Genomic DNA, 18,609 nt, shown 5'->3' on the forward strand with positions numbered 1-18,609 from the left:
TATGACCACTGTACGCCTGGGCTGTGGAGGCGAAGGAGCGACGACATTGCCGGCACAACTGTGCAGTTGACTGCATGAATGGGCTTGCGCTCCTGGAAATAGAAGCCATGATGCTTCGTTTTCTGCTTGACCTTAACGAGTACGGAAGACGGAATAATATAAGTATATGTACAAATGCAAGTGCGAATTACTCGCAAAAGTGAATAGCCATATCAATCCGAGGCGCACTTCACAATGGAGCTCCAATCCGGCGCATTGGAATCGTGAACTTTTTCAGATGCCGTTACCTGCGTACTGTCTGTTAGTGTCGGGAGAATTGGCTGTGCAGTGGCTCGCGCCGGGGCGGACCCCTAGCTCGCTGTGCTGCCGTGATTGGCGTACTACTCGACCTTTAGCAGGTGGGATGCACGCACGTTCATTCGCACTCTGTCCTTCAAGTCCCCAGGCCAGGTATTCGGCTGCGACCCCCTATATCCCTCCTGTCGCAGCGTACAACCATCACGAAAGCCATTTCCTGCATTCCGAAACACCAATCTATTCATTCAACTACATACGCCGTGTCCGATGTCGTCAGCGCCGACGCCAGAAGCTCCCAATGGTGCTGACGGGGACCAGCAAGCTCCCCCAGCTGTGGCAGCGTCAGCGGCATCTCCTCGAAGCACGAACCCAGAGCTCGAGCTCTCCAAGCTACAGTCGCTCCCCGCCGAACAGCAAGACTTGTTCCTATTGACCTTCGTATCGACGTTTAGCAAGCATGTCTTGTCCCTCTCTGCAGACGACTGCACAGCGCAGCAATTCTACCTGAAGAAGGAGGTCTTCCAGATCATCAATCTGACCACTCCTGCGCCGACGCGGGTCATACGCAACAACCTGGGGAAATGCCTAGCACACATCTTCGAACGCGGAGACAGGAAATTGCTATTCGAGACAATCAATGATCTTGTCACACTTGCGTCCAGCGGCAAGTCCAAAGGCGATGGCGAGACACGGACGAAGCATGCGGCGGTCGTGTGCTTGGGTGATGTATACGGGGCCGCAGGCGATAGTGCCATCGGCTTGCATCAGCTAGCATGCTCGACATTGGTCAAGCTTCTGAAGAACTCGGGGAACAATGCGGGCATGCGCGCGGCTGTCCTTATAGCTCTGAGCAAGATAGCCAAGATGGTGGAAGGCAGCTTGGACGAGAACATCGCCCGTGATATTTGGAAACAAGCACGGAGCCACGCATCCTCTGACAAGGGATCTTTGGTGGTGGTGGCTGCATGCCGCTGTTTGAAGGCTCTTGTTCGACATACGTCGTACTTCAAGAATTCGAGCGACTTTGAGAAGTTGCAGTCGACTATCTTCAAGGCATTCGAACTTGCTTCCCAGCAAGCCCGACATGCTGCCGCTGACTGCCTGGCTGAGGCTGCCCATCGAGGCTACTCTGAGACTGCTGTGAGCGAGCTGCCAGCGCTGAAGAGGGTCAAGTCGAAAGCAGCGAAACGTATGTCGACACAGCCAGGAGCCTTACAAGATGAAGATGAGCTTCCGCCTAGATCGGAGAGCCCGGCTCCAACATCGAGGAGGCAAGATCTTGCGCTATCACTTACAGATATTCTGAAAGTGTTGTCCACCCAATATGTTCGCATGTCAACTTCGAACAAAGCTAGAGCCGCGTTAGGGGTCTGCTATAGTAGACTGCTGCAGCGCCTAGGGGAGAAAATCATCGAAATTAACTACCTCAGGATCGTCGAAAACTTGACCTTGGATATCCTTGGCCATTCGAGCATCACAAACAATCGGTATCGCCTTTTGATATCCCGTCGCATTGTAGATACGATCCTCCAGGATGTTGTTGGAGCTAAGATCCTGGGAGAGACTGGGCAGACTCACGTTGCCAAAGCGCTCATAAACGACATCCTCAAGAACTACCCCCAGGCACTCAAAGAGCGCCCTGAACCGACAAAGAACACTCTTATTGCGGCGATGGGTGCCTTAGGTTCTCTCATTACGGCTCTTGGGTCTGCAGCAAACAACTTTGCAGAGTCCTGTAGAGATGGTCTTTTGCAAGCCTTGCAGCATCCTAGCTATACCGTCCAGGTATATGCCTCAGCTTGCTTGAAAACGTTCGTTTTGGCATGCCCTCAGCAGCTTTTGCCATGTCTTTCCGTGTGCATGAACAGTCTTAGCAGAGAATTAGGCTTGCTCGGGACTGGCCGCAATTCTCCTCGCAGATGTATCGGCTTTGCTCATGGTCTTGCGGCCACTCTGAGCGCAAGTCCGCAGCGGCCCCTTTACGGCTCAGTAGATATCAATAGCAGGGTACTCACAATGGCGACAAACCTGCTCAAATCTAGCAGCACAAACGAACTGCGAGTCGCCAGCACCCAAATACAAGTCGCATGGATGTTGATCGGGGGCTTGATGTCGCTGGGACCCAATTTTGTCAAGATACATCTGTCACAACTTTTGCTGCTGTGGAAGAATGCGCTGCCAAAACCCCTTGCGAAAGACAACACATCTGCTCGCAACTACACAGAAGCATCTTTCCTCGCACATGTCAGAGAGTGTGCGCTTGGATCCATTCTAGCTTTCCTTCAGTTCAACAGTCGTCTATTGACTGTCGACGTCTCCAAGCGCATCGCAACTATGCTACAAAGCACCACTGCGTTTCTTAGGACATTGCCCAGGAAAAAGACTACAGATGACATCTCAGAGCGCCTAGCACCTGCATTACAACTCCAGGACATTGATATGATGGTACAGCGCCGTGTGATGCAGTGTTATATCAAGTTGGTAAACACCAGTCCAGCCGGAGGTAGTGAGGCTTTGCTGCAGTCGAATCTGCTCACCCAAGCCGTATCTTTGTTCGCTGACCCGGATAACTATTCGCCAAGTTCGCTCAGTGCCGCTATTGCTAATGCGGCTGGCACATTTGAGACTATATGGGACGTTGGTGACAATTCAGGCTTTGGCGTTACTGGTCTTGTATCTGGTTTCAAGGTCAAGAGCCTACCTGGCCAACATGAGAGTTCAATTGAACCATCCTTCAACGATGAAAATGGGCCGGAGGACATCATCGAAAACCTCCTATTGTCGCCCGTCTGTGGCACACTTGAGCATGATGCCTCTCTTTTGTACATTGAGGGTGCTGATCACCCAAGCGGACTTCCAGACCCACCAGCAACTGAGGTAGTCAACATGGCCATCCAGCTGTTTGCATTTGTTTTCCCTCTCACACCGGCCAAAGTCCAAGAAAGCATTTTAGAGCAAATTGCTACATTCATGGCCGCTGGTTCTTTACAGAGAGATACAGCACGCAAAGCGGCTATCAACGTCAATGTTGCAGTCGCCCTCTTATTGACTCTGAGAGTTGCCGTCAAGGAGACTCAGTCATCGCCTGGCGACGTCACTGCTCTGGCTGTTGAGAAACTCCTTCAAGACATGATCAGGAACTTCGTACTTGATCCAGATCAGTATGTCCGTAGCATTGGCTACGCCGCGGTGGCCCGACTTTGCAATGCCAGTGGCAACGCCTTCACGAACCACGAGATCAAGTTTTTGGTCGATACTATTGTCATCAACCGTGAGCCCAGCGCACGAGCCGGCTGCGCCATGGCCCTGGGTTGTATCCAAGCTAAGGTCGGTGGCATGGCTGCTGGCTATCATCTGAAGACAATCTTGGGCATTTTGATGTCTTTGTGCAACGACCCACATCCAACTGTGCACTTCTGGGCACTTGAAGCCCTTGCTCGAGCAGCTGACGCCGCCGGCCTTGGTTTTTCACCATATGTATCAAGTACGCTGGGGATGCTGGCTCAGCTTTACGTGTCAGACACCCATAATCCCGAAATAGCTTCTGCGATCTCCATGAACTTGGAGATGGAGCTTTCTACCGCTGCAGCGATAACTCGCTCTGTCGATTCCCTGATCAATGTTCTTGGCCCTGACTTACAAGACATTACAAAATCTCGGGAGTTGATCTTCACACTGGTTGGACAATTCCAAGAAGAAGAAGATCTAGAGGTCCAGAGGGCAAGCCTTAATTGTCTTGAGCATCTGTCTCTGTACGCCCCTGGCTATATGGTCTTTGGAGACTACGTGAGGCTCTTGCAAAAATACCTCAATTCAGAACATCCGACTCTGCGAGACGCCGCCGTAGACGGTCTCTATAACATCATGAAGAGAAACCCCTACGATGTTATCGAAGCCGCCGAGCAAGGCTTTGAAGACCAATTGTGGCTTGTCCTTGACACCGTTCCCAGCCACGATGGGATTCGAAATATCATTCGCAATTGGATGCGGCAGACCTGCCTGACGGACACGGCGCTCTGGTTGCAACGCTTCCAAGGTGTTCTAAGAATGACTCGGCCCAAGGCGGTCGAAGATAATCGAGCCTCTACAAAGAAGGTCAGCAATATGCCAGATCTTCAAGATGAGGAAGTCGCTGGCTTTGCTGCAGCAGGTGGCGTTGCTAAAGATGAGAAGGAGGGAGGTTCAGGCTCGGATGTTGAACCACTTAGGTGGCAAGTAACAACCTTCGCCATGGGCTGTTTAAATGACATATTCCTCCTCACCAACAAGGATATCATGACAAATGGAGAATCACCAGCACAGACAGCACTACAAGGCAAGATTGCCGATGTGGTTCGCATGGCATTCTCGGCTTCAACCTCGGGAGTTCTGGAGCAACGTATCTGGGGTCTTAAGATCATTGGTGCTGTCCTTAAAATGTTTGGCAAGAGTCCTGATCCGGATTTTGACGAGGCAATGCTTCTTGAGCAATACCAAGCTCAAATCAGCTCAGCCCTGACACCAGCATTTGCCGCGGACTCCTCTCCAGAGTTGGCCTCCGAAGCCGTCAACGTCTGTGCTGCGTTTATTGCCACCGGAATCGTGACAGATATCGATAGAATGGGCAGAATTCTCAAGACTCTTGTCAGTGCTCTTGAGAACTTTGCACAAGACAATGAGAACGTCGGCATCGGAGACCTCAAGGGCTTGAGCTCAAATGCTCAAGTAATGGTGAAAATGTCAGTCTTTGCGGCATGGGCTGAACTTCAGGTTGCCAGCTCAGAGCAGAAATATCTGCTTGATGTGCTAAAACCGCATATTGGGAAGCTAACACCACTGTGGCTTGAGTCTCTGAGAGAGTTCGCCCGCCTACGCTTCGAGCCGGACATCTCTATGACCCTTGGGCCTCCATCATTGTCCGGAAGTCTCGACACAATTTACGCTGCTCTAAATCGGGAGACGCTTCTGAGATTCTACCAAGACACTTGGCTCAAACTTGTAGATGCCATTGCAAGCCTGATTGAACAAGACAGCGAATTCGTCTTCGAAGCACTGGATGGCAAAGGACCAACGGCTCCATCTACGAACGGTCACTCCAAAGGACCCGATATCAATTATCGTGATGAGCCAGTCGCATTCTTCTTTGTCCTTTTCGGCATTGCATTTGAAGCACTTGCGACAAAGCCAGGCCAAGTCGATTCACTAGCAACGCAGGAACAGACACTTGAGATTCTCCAGGCTCTCAAGAAGATATTACATCCTAGTGTCTCCGGTCTTGCTATCTACCGAGAAGCGATATTCTCAGAGACTATGGATATCCTGGACCGCATGGTACTTACCGAGGGCCTTGACGTGCAACGAGTGATTGTCGAAATTGCCAGGGCCCTATGCGTTGCCCATCCGGCAGCAAGGAAAGCTGAAGAGCCTGACAACAGCGAGCTGTCTGACGATATTGAACAGCTATTTGAGCTGACCCGGATCATCGTCCTTGTTCTCTCAGGCCTTCTACCTAACCTTACCGAAGCCAATCAGCCAGTGCGACATGTACTGACGGAGGAGGCAATACTCTTGGTGCGAACGTCCCTTAATGCGTTGGTAGACGCTGCAGAAGTGTTCCCCTCTATCATCAGGACAGATCTGCATGCCTGCATCATCCATATATTCGCGACCATACTTGCAACACCCTCATGTCAAGAAGTCATAGTTCCTCAGTCTCTTTCTACGCTAAAACGGTTCATCATCACGATGACAAGAACAAGAAAACCAGGTGATGGCAGCACCGATGTGCAACTACAGGGATGCCTACGCAGATTCTTGTCCATCTATCTACACGCGCAAAAGCGAGAGGAAGCGACATCCCTGCAAAACGTCAAGAACAGCCTTTTGGCCAGCACTATTCTCTTCACTAGCGGGCAGAATCAGTTGCCGGCGAATGATCCCCTGGTGGCGCGGTACCTTGAAGAGGTGGTCGACTGTCTCACGGATCGTATGGTAAGTGAAATCAAATTCTTATACGTGAGGGCATCAAGGAGCTGACAAGACTGCACAGACTGCTAAGATCGCTGCGAATTGCATCAGGTCGCTGCTGCTTCAGTCATCACCCACTCCCGCGGACGAGTCGATAGCCCGCTACTTGCTGCCGCGGCTGCTTTCGTTCGTCAGCAACACAGAGCCAGAGGATCCAGAGCGTGCTCGGAGCCTCGTCTCTCTGACGCTGTCGCAGTACGTAGCGACGGTGTCCAAGGACCACGTCGCCATTGCAATGGCACTCGTCGTGCCAACCCTTCTGTCGCGCGCTGCCAGCGAGGGCGCCGAGGGTAACGTTTATCGGGAGACCAGTGCCCGGCTCCTGGAGATGGCGTCTGTAGACCAGGCTTCCTTCAGGGGCATTGTGGCCGGCATGAGCGAGGGCCAGAAGGCCTTCATGGAAGAGGTCATCAAGTCGGGCCGGCAGACCGGGGTCACGGAGACGGACACGGGGGCAAGCGGCGGACAACCGACTATTGCGCTGAAGATGAACTTTGGGAGCTGAGGAGCCCAAGCCGCCTAGAATTAGTGAAGAATAAACAACGGAATTTAAGCCATGTTGGTCAAGTAAACTTGCTAGTGATCGTACAGTGAATGTCATCATGACCAAACACCTCCGACCTAGGGGACGGCATTGCTCCTGTGGGAGGTGATGTCTGGATCCAATTCCGTACAGCTCTTGAATGGCCATGCGCATAAAAGAAGGGGAACAGACGGCGATGGACGGCTCAGCATGCAATAGGTATTGTTACATTTGTATATCTATAGTATGTGTGTCCCTGGGTATCTGTCTATATCCTAAGTACGTTTTTCAATTCGCCGCGAGGATCTCGGCCGCGTCTGGCGCCGAGCTCTGATCGTGTCTCCCTGCATTCATGCGGAGTGTCTCTGCCTCCTTGGCCTTCTGTTCGGCCTCCTTCTGCCTCTCATGCCCCAGATAGCTAGAGTAACGCAGGGTGCCCAGGGTAAGGATGGCCATGAATATAATTCCCAAGACCGATCGCCTGATGAGTACCCATCGAACACCCTCAATTTCTGATCTCGAGTCACTGTTGAGGATGACGCTGATCTTGTAGTTGATTTGTTGAATCTATGACTATTAGCACCATGTCTCGCTGAGTGAAAACCCCGGTGGAGACGAAGAGCTTACCGCACTCTCAGCAGCCTTCTGCTCCTCCCGCACCGCCATCTTGCGGTCATTGAACATGCCCCTGACGTTATCGTTGAGGGTCAGCAGCTCCTGGTTCAGGGTCTGGGTCAAGATGTCGACCTCGTGCTGCAGCAGCGTGCGCTGCTGGCGCAGCTGCTCGTCGGCGACGCGGCTGCTGTTCTTGATCTCGGTGCTGAGCTCGGAGCAGGCGGCGCGGAACAGGTACGTCTCGTTCTCGACGTCGCTCTTGCTGACGAGGCTGTCCTGGGCGACGTCGAGGTTCTGCGCGAGGATGGCGCGCACCGCCTTCATGGCCGTGATGGCCTGGTCCTGCGTGTAGCCGCCCACCTCGAGCTGCTTGACCAGCGAGTAGCTGTCGAAGTGATGCACGTAGGGCGGCGGCGTCAGGTGCGGCGGCTTGTGCTCCTTGGACTCGGGCGGCTCCAGGTGCAGGATCGCGTCCATGGGCCCGCTGCCGCCGCCCTTCTTCTTGCCGCTCGCGTCTTGGGTTGCCGCATCCTCCTTGTCTTTGTCCTGCTCCTTTGCCTTGTCCTCGTCCTTGGCCTTGTCCTTGGACGACTCGCCCGGTAAGCTCAGCGTCTCCTTCTTCGGTTCGACGGCCGGGTCTAGCTTCTGCGCGGCATCTTTCTTCTGCTCCGGAGTGCTCTCCCTTGTCTCTTCTGCGGCTGGGGACTCGCTCGATGCAGGTGGGGCGGCGTCGTCGACCTTTCCGGGCGCCTCAAGAGCGGGCGCGGCTTGCGTGTCGCCAAGAGGCCTTGGTTCTACCGCCTTGCCGACGCGTGGAGCAAAGGCTGACTTCTTGGCTGAGGATGTTGTCGAAAAAGGCGCTGCACGTTGGCGACGAGGCCGCGATGCGGAAGACGCAGCTCTGGGGGCACGAGCTCTCACAGCTGCATGGGCAGCAGCTGCGGACTCGCCAACTCGGGCGGAGCGAAACAGCTGCGGATAGAGAAAAGTCAACCTGACGGTCGACATGGTGGATAGAGATTCGTATAGACGACGCAGCTTGTCAGTCCATAGAGATGCGCTTTGTGGCGAGGAGAGCAAGAGCTACGTATAATATCAATATCGCAGTGCGGGACATAAAAGTGAAGTGAAGTGAGTGTTGATGCAATGCCGCACGAAATTTGAGCCGACAGTTGGCGTTGTGTCCCCCGGCAATTGCAGTCGAGAGTGGAGCACGTGGCGGGCGGCATCGGGCCCAGCAGTTCAGACCCCTGGCCCTAGCAGTATAGTACCCAGTTTTAGTGACGGTAGCCAATAGTACCTGGGAAGGCGTTAATTGACAGCTACGGTATGTAGAAATAGGTGCTGGAAGTCAAGTGTCACAAGATGATATCATGATATAATTGTTACTATAGATACTTGGTCCCATTTGGATAACGACGACTATAACATAATAAATATATTATCTTCGACTCTCAGCGTAGTGTACTCTTCACATATCCTTCTCTCAGGTCAAGTGTGTGTCTTGTCTAAAATTTCCCCCAGACTTTACTTTGATGTTGTAGCGCCAGTTGCACTGATCCTACCCATCAAGCCGTTGAGCCATACCTGAAAAGGCACAGCTATCATGCACTCAATTTATCGTCAGCACACCCGCCCACCCATCCAGATCTCTCCAAATACTACCTGGACTAGACGGATTGCATCAGGCCACCGGTGCTTGCCATGCCGCCCACCAACTCGGCCAGGCGCATGACACGGGCGGTGGCCCTGCCTGCATTTCTGACATGTGGCCTCTGTGCCTCTACGCCTCTTTAGCTATAACCTCGCCATCTCTCACTAGAGGGCCTCCATCACCTCTACGATCTCGTCACCCTCTTCGCATTGCTCGCATTTTGCGCGACCTGCCTCGTCAAGTGGCGACCCGCAACACATCATGGCGTTGCTTGGCCTCTGAAGCCTGAAGCCACTCAGTAAACTATTGCAAGAGAGACACTGAAGAGCATCACCCGTCTCGGTACCCATGATGTGACATTCCCCCCAAAGTCCCTGGAGGTTCGATACCAGTAGTAGCATATCAAGGGACGCAATGGCAGCAACCACGATGACGCTGCTGCTGTCCCTCTCCCTCGTCTTCTGGCTGATCGTCAACCTCTTCACATTCGGCTTCATCCTCCTCTTCTGTCGAGACAACTACCACCCGACAAACAAGGTCAAGGCCATCACCACGGCGGCAAGCAAGTCCAGCCGCCATCTCACGACACACAAACACAACGACGACGACGTATGATCCCGACTTGGGTATTCCTAATATAACCACCGTCGCACTTCAAAAGGCTTGAAAAAAAAAGAAGAAAAAAAATCATGTCCTCCTCCATCCTGGTCGCATACGCCTCCTCTCACGGCTCAACCCGGGAGATCGCAGAGCGCATCGCCACGCGTCTCGCAGCACAATTCCCCCCACCTTCCACGGTGGTGGACTGCCAGCCCGTCGACGCCGTCCGGCCACTCGCGCAGCAGCAGCAGCAGTACGCCGCGGTCGTCGTCGGCAGCGCCATCCACGCCGGCCGGTGGCTCGGGCCCGGGCGGCGCTTCATGGCGCGGAACGGCGCCTACCTCTCTGGCACCGGCACCACCCCGGGGGTCCGCCCCCCGCCCCCGCCCCCACCGCTGTGGGCCTTTAGCGTCGGCATGCCGCGCGACGAGACCAAGCGCCGCGACGAGGAGGCGGCCATGGCCAAGTCCCTGCGGGCGCACCTCGTCGGCGAGGCCACGCTGAGGGGCCACGCGCTGTTCCGGGGGCGCTTCGAGCGGGCCGACGCGCCGTGGTTCGTGGTGCCCTTCCTGTGGCTCGTGGCCCGGGACGACAAGAAGACATTCCAGGACTTGCGGGACTGGGACCAGATCGATGCCTGGGCGGACCAGGTGGGCGGAGAGATGAGGGCAACCGGTGTTGGGAAGGGCATTGCGGCCAACGGTGGTGGTGGTGATGGTGGTGGTGGTGGTGTTGGCGGTGCTTAGCATGCAACGGGGGAAAGGGGTTAGTCCGCGGCTGGATGGGTGATGATTAGTGTCTTGTTTGCAAGTCTTTATGGAGTTTCTGATACCCTAACGATTCTATTCATGGTTTACTTGAAGAACCTGATTTGTCTATACCCTTACCATTTTCAAGAGTTTATTACCGAATATGCGTTTAATCAATGTCCTAGAATTTGCACATTCTCATTGCCAGAGCCAACAGTTCAAGAGGTGGTGTTGTGAATGCTTCTATTGAATAGATCTAGTTATCTATCCAGCCAGGTATAAGCTTTGGCAAACTTTGCGCCTTTGTGTCGATAAAACGAGTTACAGATAAATCAAGAAGCGCCGTATTTGTCCCCTGAAACCGAGTCCTTGAATGCCCATCCTTTCCGCCTTCACCCCTGTGGAACAACCCGAATGCCGTTTGCCAACCCATCCGGTCCCCTGCAGCTCCGATTGACCTTGAACCCTAATATTACCGCCTCAAATATCTCTCGTAAATGTTCAAGCACAACGAAGGCACCAGATTTCCAGCCATATGGGAAAGAAGCCAAAATAAGTGGTGCGCGAAGAAGATAACACACATGAAGCGAAACCCATGTTGCCTCTCCCTTTTGTTTTCGGTCCGGAGCTATTCTCGCCCCTCTTTTGTTTTCATATCAAGATGCGGCGTGTATGCAGACCCGACTCTCCTGAAGGTGTGCTTGCCAAAGCCCATTATTTAGACATGTATCGGAATATAGTATGTCGGAAGGTATGAGAAGAAAGTGAAATGTTCAATGGCCAGGGGCCAGAATGTAAAGCTATGATCAGAAGAAGGCTAGCCGAGAAGCCCTATCCGAAGAGTCAGGTTCTCTGCTAAGCCCAGTGCATAGAGGCATTGCCAAGGTCCTGGAGAGGTTATAAGTCATAATCGTCGTAATACCAGTATTTGAACAAGAGTTTGCAGATTCAATTTGGAACCGCCCGAGGTTGAACAAAATCGTCTTTGATTATCGAACCCATGTTTGTTGGAGTGAAGGACATGGTTAAGCCTCAATATCATCCACGCGAACCTTGGGATCAGCTGCATTAGCAGACTCCTTGTTGTTTATGGGTTCCTCAGCCGTGTCCTCGACAGCACTAGCATTAGTGCTTGGGGGGCTGCTGCTTTGAGGGCTGTTCGGCTCCATCGTCAAGACAGGTGTAGGGGCAGCCGAGTTGACCTCTACCTGCAACCCCGGCGAGGCAGGAGCCGCGCCGGAGACGCTGCCGTTGACACTGCCGTTGACGCTCCCGCTGAGACTGGCAGGCTTGCCGGGAGTAGGCGAAGAAACGGCTGACATCAATCTGTCAATCGCTGCAATCTGGCGACCAGTGCTGACCTTCTTCAAGGAGGTGAATTGTGGCTTCATCTCCTCAACGAAGGCCTCCCGCTCTTCACCTTCCAACTGGCTAAGGAGTTTTTCTGGCAAGGTCAGCTTCGGCACATCAGTCGACAGCACAGTAAATACTTACGGATGACGTAGTTGCCATATTGATCCTTCATCATGAGTTGCAAGGGGCTCGTACCGTCGCTCCCAATGGTAGTTAGCTCATCGCGAATGGCCCGTCGCTCGTCCTGAGTTCCATATTCTATACATTTCTCCACAACATTGGATGCGAACTTGTGCTTTGATAGGGTCACTAATTGACTGATGACGATGCGGATCATCTTTGATCGGTCTTCGGGTTTGCCATGCTGGATCACATGTTGAGTGACATAGTTTCCGTATTGGTCAGTAATCAGGACCTGGGAGCAGGCATGTAGCTCCTCCATGATAGTATTCTTGTCTGCCTCTGAACCATACTCAAGCATACGTTGGACCACTCGGCAACCATAACTGTGAGATGCCAAGCCGCTGACTTGACCCCGGAATGCATCCATGATGAAGTCGATGTATTGGCGGGGAACAAGTTCAATGATCTTCTGGACAACGTGGTTGCCGTTTTGATCCTTGACAATTCGCAGGATCTCAGGTTCTAGTTCCTTGACTAGTTCGGCCTGTTGCTCGACAAGAACATGCTCCAGGGCCTGTTATATGATTAGTGTCCGTTACTCACAGTCTGTTACAATCGACATACCTTCTGGACAACTCTGCAGGCATACATCTGTGTGGACAAATCAACAACCTTGCCCTTCATCTGTGCTGCAAGCACCTTCTTCTGAACTTGGTTGCCGTGCTCGAAAAATTTCTGGATGACATAGTTGCCAAATACATCCTTCATGAGCTGCACGGCATTCGGCTCTATCTCCCGGAAGACCTGATCCTTCTCATCGCTATTGGCAGTTTCGAGTTTTTGCTGGATAAAACGAGACCCGTGCTGGTCTCCACTGAACTCGACGACATGATTGTAGATATCCTGGATATATGTTAGCTTACTGCAACGGAGACAATTAGAGATGGCAGCATCAAACCTTCAGCTCGTAGCGCTTGTTGGACTTCGAGCTTGATCGGAACTCCTCAAGAAGCATGCTTCGCACCCCTTGTCCAGGGTCCCTGTCTTTTCCAGGACGGATGGGAACGCCACCGGGTAGGTATGGGTTTACGGGCAGCCCATAGTTTGGCATCGGCATGGGCGGCCTGAAGGTAGGATGGCCAGTGTATGGGTCAAAGAGCTGTGGGGGATATTGACTAGGGAAGTTCGGGTTGTAGTAAGGAGGCGGATAGTAAGCGGGCTGCTGCAGGAATGGTTGGCCTGGTGTCCTGCGGTCCGTTTCTGAGGTCATCCTGGGGTCTCGAGATCCGGGCCGACTCCAAGCATCGGCCGGAGGTGTTCCACCGTAGCTCTTGGTAGGGCTTTGAAGTGGTTGACGGTATACGCTGCTGGCGGGCGACTCACGCGATACTGATGGGCCCCGCCGGTGCACATTTGAGAGATAAGGAGGTGCCAACGACTCCGCGTACGGGTCTTGTTGCTGGTATCCACCGTACACCTTGGAACCACCACCAATCGATGTCTCCCAGGGTTGCGAGCCCGGGTTAAACTGGAAGGGCTGAGACGAGGTTGAGTATAACCCATTCGTGATTTGCTCGGATGACTCCTCCAGGGTTAGGCTCCTCCTCAGCTTCTCGCGAAGTTCCTCTTCGTTAACATGCGACTGATTGACGCTGTACGAGGAGTTAGTACGTGGGAATGAGTTTGAAGGACCCGCGAGCTGAGGCCGATGAGATTGAGTGCCTTGATAACCATAGGCATTGCCGCTCTCTTCAAACTTGTCGGTCTCAGAGGGTCGCGAATGAGGAAGGTTGGGAGATCCGCCAACATTGAGGTAGCCTGCATCCTGGGAAGGACGCTTGAAGGTATTGAAGCCCGGCACTTGGAAAGCATGGAAACTCTCCTTGTCGTCGGCAATGCCATTCAGCCCCTGTTTAAAAGCGCCCGTGGAAGGATCTAACGAGGTGTTCTGCTTAGGCCGGTTTCCAAATCCTGGACCTTGACCAATCGCAGCCGTGCGGGTTGTGAAGTAAGGTGAAGTGTTCGAGATCTCATGAATCGACTGCTGGCCGTCTCTCCTACGGGTTGGTGAGGTGCTGCCCGATGTGTTGCCATTTGAAGGATTCTCTGTGTTCCAAGGTCCAGGTCGTACCCACGAGTCTGCTTCGGACTGTGCAGCTAGTTGGCTTATGCCAGAGGCACCGTTGAAGGACTCGTCAGATGCTATCATCAATGTCAGCTCCTGAAGTCAATAGCCATGTCTTCCCTGTTCATTGCACGAACCTCGAGATGCCGATGTCTCTCTCTTGCTGAAGCTGTTCGACCCGATAGGACCATTTCCCCATATTCCTCCACCTGATTGCCAGCTCGAGCTCGGGAAGGACGTTCCGAGGGATTGGGATGCCTTGTCGCCAGTTCCGTTGCCCATCGTCAGATTGGGGAAACGACTTGCCCTTGCCTGTCAGATTGTCTGGTCAGCATGATGTCCAAAGAGGTCTGAAGCAGAAATGCGTATAACAACATCCCCACAGGACTGGAAAATGCCACATAAGGCTGTGAAGACATCTGCCCGTTCAGCAGTTGCGACACACGCGACCTGCAAGCGGGTCCATTTGCGCGACAGAGCGTCCTTGATCTAAATAAGGAGAATACTATAGGGTGAGGCTTACAGCAGTCGTCATGGCGGCGGCAGGTCTCTGCGTAGAGGCCGATGTCATAGAAGAACTTTGTGTATCGTATTCGCTCTTCTGAAGAGAGATTTGGTGCAGTGTCAACGGCAGAAAAATGCTGGGTAGACCTGCTTAGGCTGGGGACTCGCTATGTATGTGGGTCTTTGGGGAAGGATCGCTTGGGAGGCGTCGCTGTGCCCAGAAGAATCTTCTATAGTAGACCGAAATTTATGTGACAGAGTCGATTTCGCCGGATCTATAGGACTGTCAAACAAGTCGAAAAGTCAGCGTCAGCGTCGGGGAAGTCTGTGGGCGCCGGGGGAAATGGTATGACAACGGGGGACGGGCTGGGGATGGGGTTGAGGCAGACAGGTAGGCAGGCAGGCAGGCGGCACTACTGCGTGGTGGAGGTATTGTGCAGTTTAGTATGTAAGGCTGATGATGGATGATGGCAGCGAGGAGGAGAGCACGTCTAACATGAGTGGACGCAGCACCACACACACCCACACCTTTTTCTGTCTGGTGTCGGTATCGCTTATTTCTTCTCCCTTTAAAACAGGGTGAAGAGTCGTCGCGGCGATAGCAGCAATGTCGACCCAGGAGAAGATGTGTCGAGTTGGGAAAAGATTGAAGCTGACGACCAGCTGGCTGCAATGCAAGTCCTTTACTCACCACACGCCGCTCCTAATGGTAGGGGTATTTTTTTGCTTGCTTTGCTATGGACCAAAAAGGACCATCGAAGGGGCCGGACGGTGCGCCAAGGGAAAGGAGGATTATGCAGAGTGACTGGGGCCAAGGCAGATGCAGCCCGTCTTGGGGTCTTGGACCTGGACGTGGGACCTGGTGCCGGTGCCGGTGCTAGGTGCTTGCTGCTTGCTGCTAGAGTCGGTAGAGACTAACAGCAGGTGGAGAGTGTGCTGGGTGTTGGGTGCTCGGTGCTGGGGGTGACCAGACAAGGCGATAATGATAATATCTTACAGGAATAAGAAAAAGAACCGACCGTTATTCAGGAGTAGGTATATGGTTGTTCCCTTTCCGTCATCTGCATGCAACCAGAGAGCAGAGCAGGCTGTCGTCGAGTAGAGTCGGTAGCGCAGCGATACGAGAGCAGAGCGAAATCGTCGAGGGTTGCAAGGAAAGGGAGGAAAAAAGGAGGGTAGGGAGAAGGAATACCGTATTGGAAGGTTAGGGAAGGTAAGGTCAGGTCAGGTAAGAGGATTGCTGGTATGGAGGGATGTCTGTGTGTAAAAGTCGAGAGAGCGAGAGACAGAGACAAGCCGCAGATGGGTGAATGTTTGATGGGGATGTACTCTGCAGCAATAACAATTGAGGCAAGGACGGTAAAGTTTAGGTTGGTCGCGGAGAGGGGGGGGGGTGTTAGTTCCCAATTCCCCCAAGGTAAGGTTGTCTGGCTCTGGCAGGTGCGATTGGGCTGATCCAATCTGAAGACAAGTTTAGAGCTCCCTTAGCCTGGGATAAGCTAAGATAGGTGCCACCTTATTAACAACAGCCTGGACCAGGTCAAGTCGAGTCAGGCCAGGTCAGGGCAGGGCCAGGTCTGGTTTGAACACGTTAGTTAGTCCACAACAGAGTACTACAGGTACCACTGCGCGCCAGGAAAATGCAGCCAGCAAAAGAATGCTGGTAGGACGACGACCCAAGTGAGGTAAGGCAGAGACCAACAAGCAAAGGCTATTGGTAGCCCAGCGAGTGGAGGGGGGTGGGAAGGGGGGGCCCGGGAGTCGATTGAGTCGACCAGGGACCGGGATGGGCCTGGTCTAAGACCCTAAGGGAACTGGGAACTGGGGCTGGCACGGAGCGACACCTTTCGGATGGCTCAGTGGTCAGCCAGCACGGTCGGTTCAGCGCCCGAAGAAAAAAAAAAAGGGCACCGCTTGGTGGACCACCCTGCCTCTCTTTCTGTGCAGTACCTTTTGGGTCGCTGATGAGTCTAAGTCTGTCTGTCTGTTTGCCTGTTTTGCAAGACATGGGCAGATAGACACTATGGCAGAGGGCGTGCACCAGGCCTCATGGTATCGCGGAGCGATGGGGGCGCACGGGAGAAGAAAAGGATCGGTACTTACGGGTACTTTTGCGGGGTGCCCCGTTGCTTGTAAGTCGAGCGCGGTGCGTGCAGGCCAGACAGAGAACTCCGCCGACTTACACGTTGCACACGACACGCACGCGAATGATAGCGGCAGGGCGAGGATGGCTCAAGGTAGAGACCGGGCAATTAGAGCACGGTGCCTCGTCTTGCCTCGTGCGTCGTTGCGGTAGTGATGTACAGCTTCAACACGGCTGCGCAACTCGATGGCGATGTCGCTCCGGAAAGAGACTCCTTCGAGGGGTTCAGGTCGTGTGCCTCGTACGCGCAGCTCTGAAACTGCCAGTTTTCGGTCGTTGGCCGGGCGTGCAGGGCTCAGGAGGCGAGCTTAGTTAGACAAAGGCACAGATCCGAGTGTTTCGTTGTCCGCGCGCTTGTCGTCCCTTCTTGTTATTCGACCTTTTCTTATCTTCGGCTTCACTCTTCCAACAAACAAACGGCTTCCTTCGTAAGAGGAAGCTTGATAGGTGCCAGGTTCCTCTCGTCGACAAGATTGGTGTCTGATCCGGTCTGGGAGAGAGCTTATGGGTGACTTGGATTTCGATGGAGGGGCCAGAGGCGAAGCCTGGGGTAGAGTACAGGCAGAGTCGTATTGTATCGAATTGTATCCCATGCAAAATGTCGGCGTACCGTGGGCGTGCTGATCCGCAGCCTTAGCTCGTCCCGAGGATCTGCCCAAGACCTATTCGTCCAAAAGAGAGGATCGAAGGGTGTGTGGTTGTTCCTTTTCTTGCTGTGGTTGCTTCTCCGTGTGATGCTTTGATAGCCGACACAGCAAATCCCGGCTTAGTTCGTTCTTGTTCTTGAAAAAAGAAAGCTGATATGCTGCTTCGGGTAAGGACGGCAGGAAAAGACAGATGCAGTTGCTCGAGATAGACAGAATATACAAACAAGCTTGGCGTATGTAAGTATATATGTGTGTCTTTATATGCAGGCAGTAGGCAGTCGCAGTGGTGGTAGTGGCAGCAACAGCAGCAGCAAGCAAGCAACAAGCAACAACGGGAATCCCAAGAACGAGAGCAGAAGAAGCGGGACGGGAAGGGAAATGGCTAGCAGTTTTGTACTTTCGAAGATTGCTCGAAGCTAATGAGGCAAGGTAGAGAGCTTCTTCCCACCTTGGTAACTAACGTGCAGTGCAGGGCGGGCAGGCATGTATGTAATGTAAAGTAGCGTATGTGTGAAAGTGCATGTATGTAAGGCAATGCCGAAAATATTGGTCAGGCTCTCCTCTCTATCCCTTCTGGCAAAGGGTAACCCAAGGGGAAAAGGGCAAAAGAGCAACATTGGGCCTCACGCGAAAAGGGAGGGCGGGCGTCAGTTTTTAATTGTAGGTGGGCACCTGTTGTGTACTACAACACCGGCGTCCCCATCACGACTGACGAAACCCTCTCGTGCTGCGCCTGTTGTAGACTCTGCCGCTGCCACAGACCTACTAGTAGGGAGTCTGTTTCGGGTCACAAAGGCAGGCAGATAGTCACATAGTAGACCACAGGCCGATGGCATGTGCCATGTATCGCAACGAGCGCCCCTGGCAATGCACGAGGTAGCCAGCCCCGATGCAGTGGCAGGTCCTTCGTCTGTCTTGTGCCTCCTTCTGTGCGAGCTGTTTGCCTACATCTACTAATTACAGTCAAGCAATGGGAGTACTGTTTGCTAAGTCATTCTGCACATCACCGCAGCGCAGTATCCAGACCCTGGCGCCAGATAACGCAATAGTGCAGACGTACAGGGCCATATTAAGACATATATGACTTTGACCGGTAGATAGTATATACTCGACTACAAGGGGGGGCTTCAAAAGCTATCGAGCGCCCATTTGGCGGCGGCATGGGGGGCTTTTCTTATTGCCCGAGTGGCTGCGGGTCAATATAATGGGTGGTATGGAAGACACTGAGGTGGACGACATGTCGCCATCACTCATTGGCACCCCTTCGCGC

The 18,609-nt window shown here is 53.2% G+C and overlaps 4 protein-coding genes across 4 annotated transcripts; 2 read left to right on the forward strand and 2 right to left on the reverse strand.

Moving 5' to 3' along the window:
• Positions 1 to 564: 564 nt before the first annotated feature.
• UCRPA7_2263 (putative heat repeat protein) lies at positions 565 to 6,808 on the forward strand (the record flags this gene model as incomplete). Its single annotated transcript, XM_007914837.1, has 4 exons — positions 565 to 1,486; positions 1,817 to 2,003; positions 2,343 to 6,267; positions 6,326 to 6,808. The coding sequence occupies 4 exons, from the start codon at positions 565 to 567 to the stop codon at positions 6,806 to 6,808; spliced, it is 5,517 nt and encodes a 1,838-aa protein (XP_007913028.1).
• A 306-nt stretch (positions 6,809 to 7,114) lies between these two features.
• Positions 7,115 to 8,449, reverse strand: UCRPA7_2264 (putative moz protein represents a chromatin-associated acetyltransferase protein; the record flags this gene model as incomplete). Its single annotated transcript, XM_007914834.1, has 2 exons — positions 7,115 to 7,393; positions 7,454 to 8,449. The coding sequence occupies 2 exons, from the start codon at positions 8,447 to 8,449 to the stop codon at positions 7,115 to 7,117; spliced, it is 1,275 nt and encodes a 424-aa protein (XP_007913025.1).
• Positions 8,450 to 9,784: 1,335 nt separating this feature from the next.
• On the forward strand, positions 9,785 to 10,441 carry UCRPA7_2265 (putative flavodoxin-like protein; the record flags this gene model as incomplete). Its single annotated transcript, XM_007914799.1, has 1 exon — positions 9,785 to 10,441. The coding sequence occupies one exon, from the start codon at positions 9,785 to 9,787 to the stop codon at positions 10,439 to 10,441; it is 657 nt and encodes a 218-aa protein (XP_007912990.1).
• Positions 10,442 to 11,469: 1,028 nt separating this feature from the next.
• Positions 11,470 to 14,327, reverse strand: UCRPA7_2266 (putative pumilio domain-containing protein; the record flags this gene model as incomplete). Its single annotated transcript, XM_007914816.1, has 5 exons — positions 11,470 to 11,888; positions 11,939 to 12,494; positions 12,545 to 12,823; positions 12,879 to 14,122; positions 14,183 to 14,327. 5 exons carry the CDS (start codon positions 14,325 to 14,327, stop codon positions 11,470 to 11,472), a joined length of 2,643 nt encoding a protein of 880 aa, XP_007913007.1.
• Between the last annotated feature and the right edge of the window lie 4,282 nt (positions 14,328 to 18,609).

This window comes from Phaeoacremonium minimum (assembly GCF_000392275.1).
Source record: "Phaeoacremonium minimum UCRPA7 unplaced genomic scaffold PA7_03_scaffold_155, whole genome shotgun sequence".
Classification (NCBI taxonomy): Eukaryota; Fungi; Ascomycota; class Sordariomycetes; order Togniniales; family Togniniaceae; genus Phaeoacremonium; species Phaeoacremonium minimum.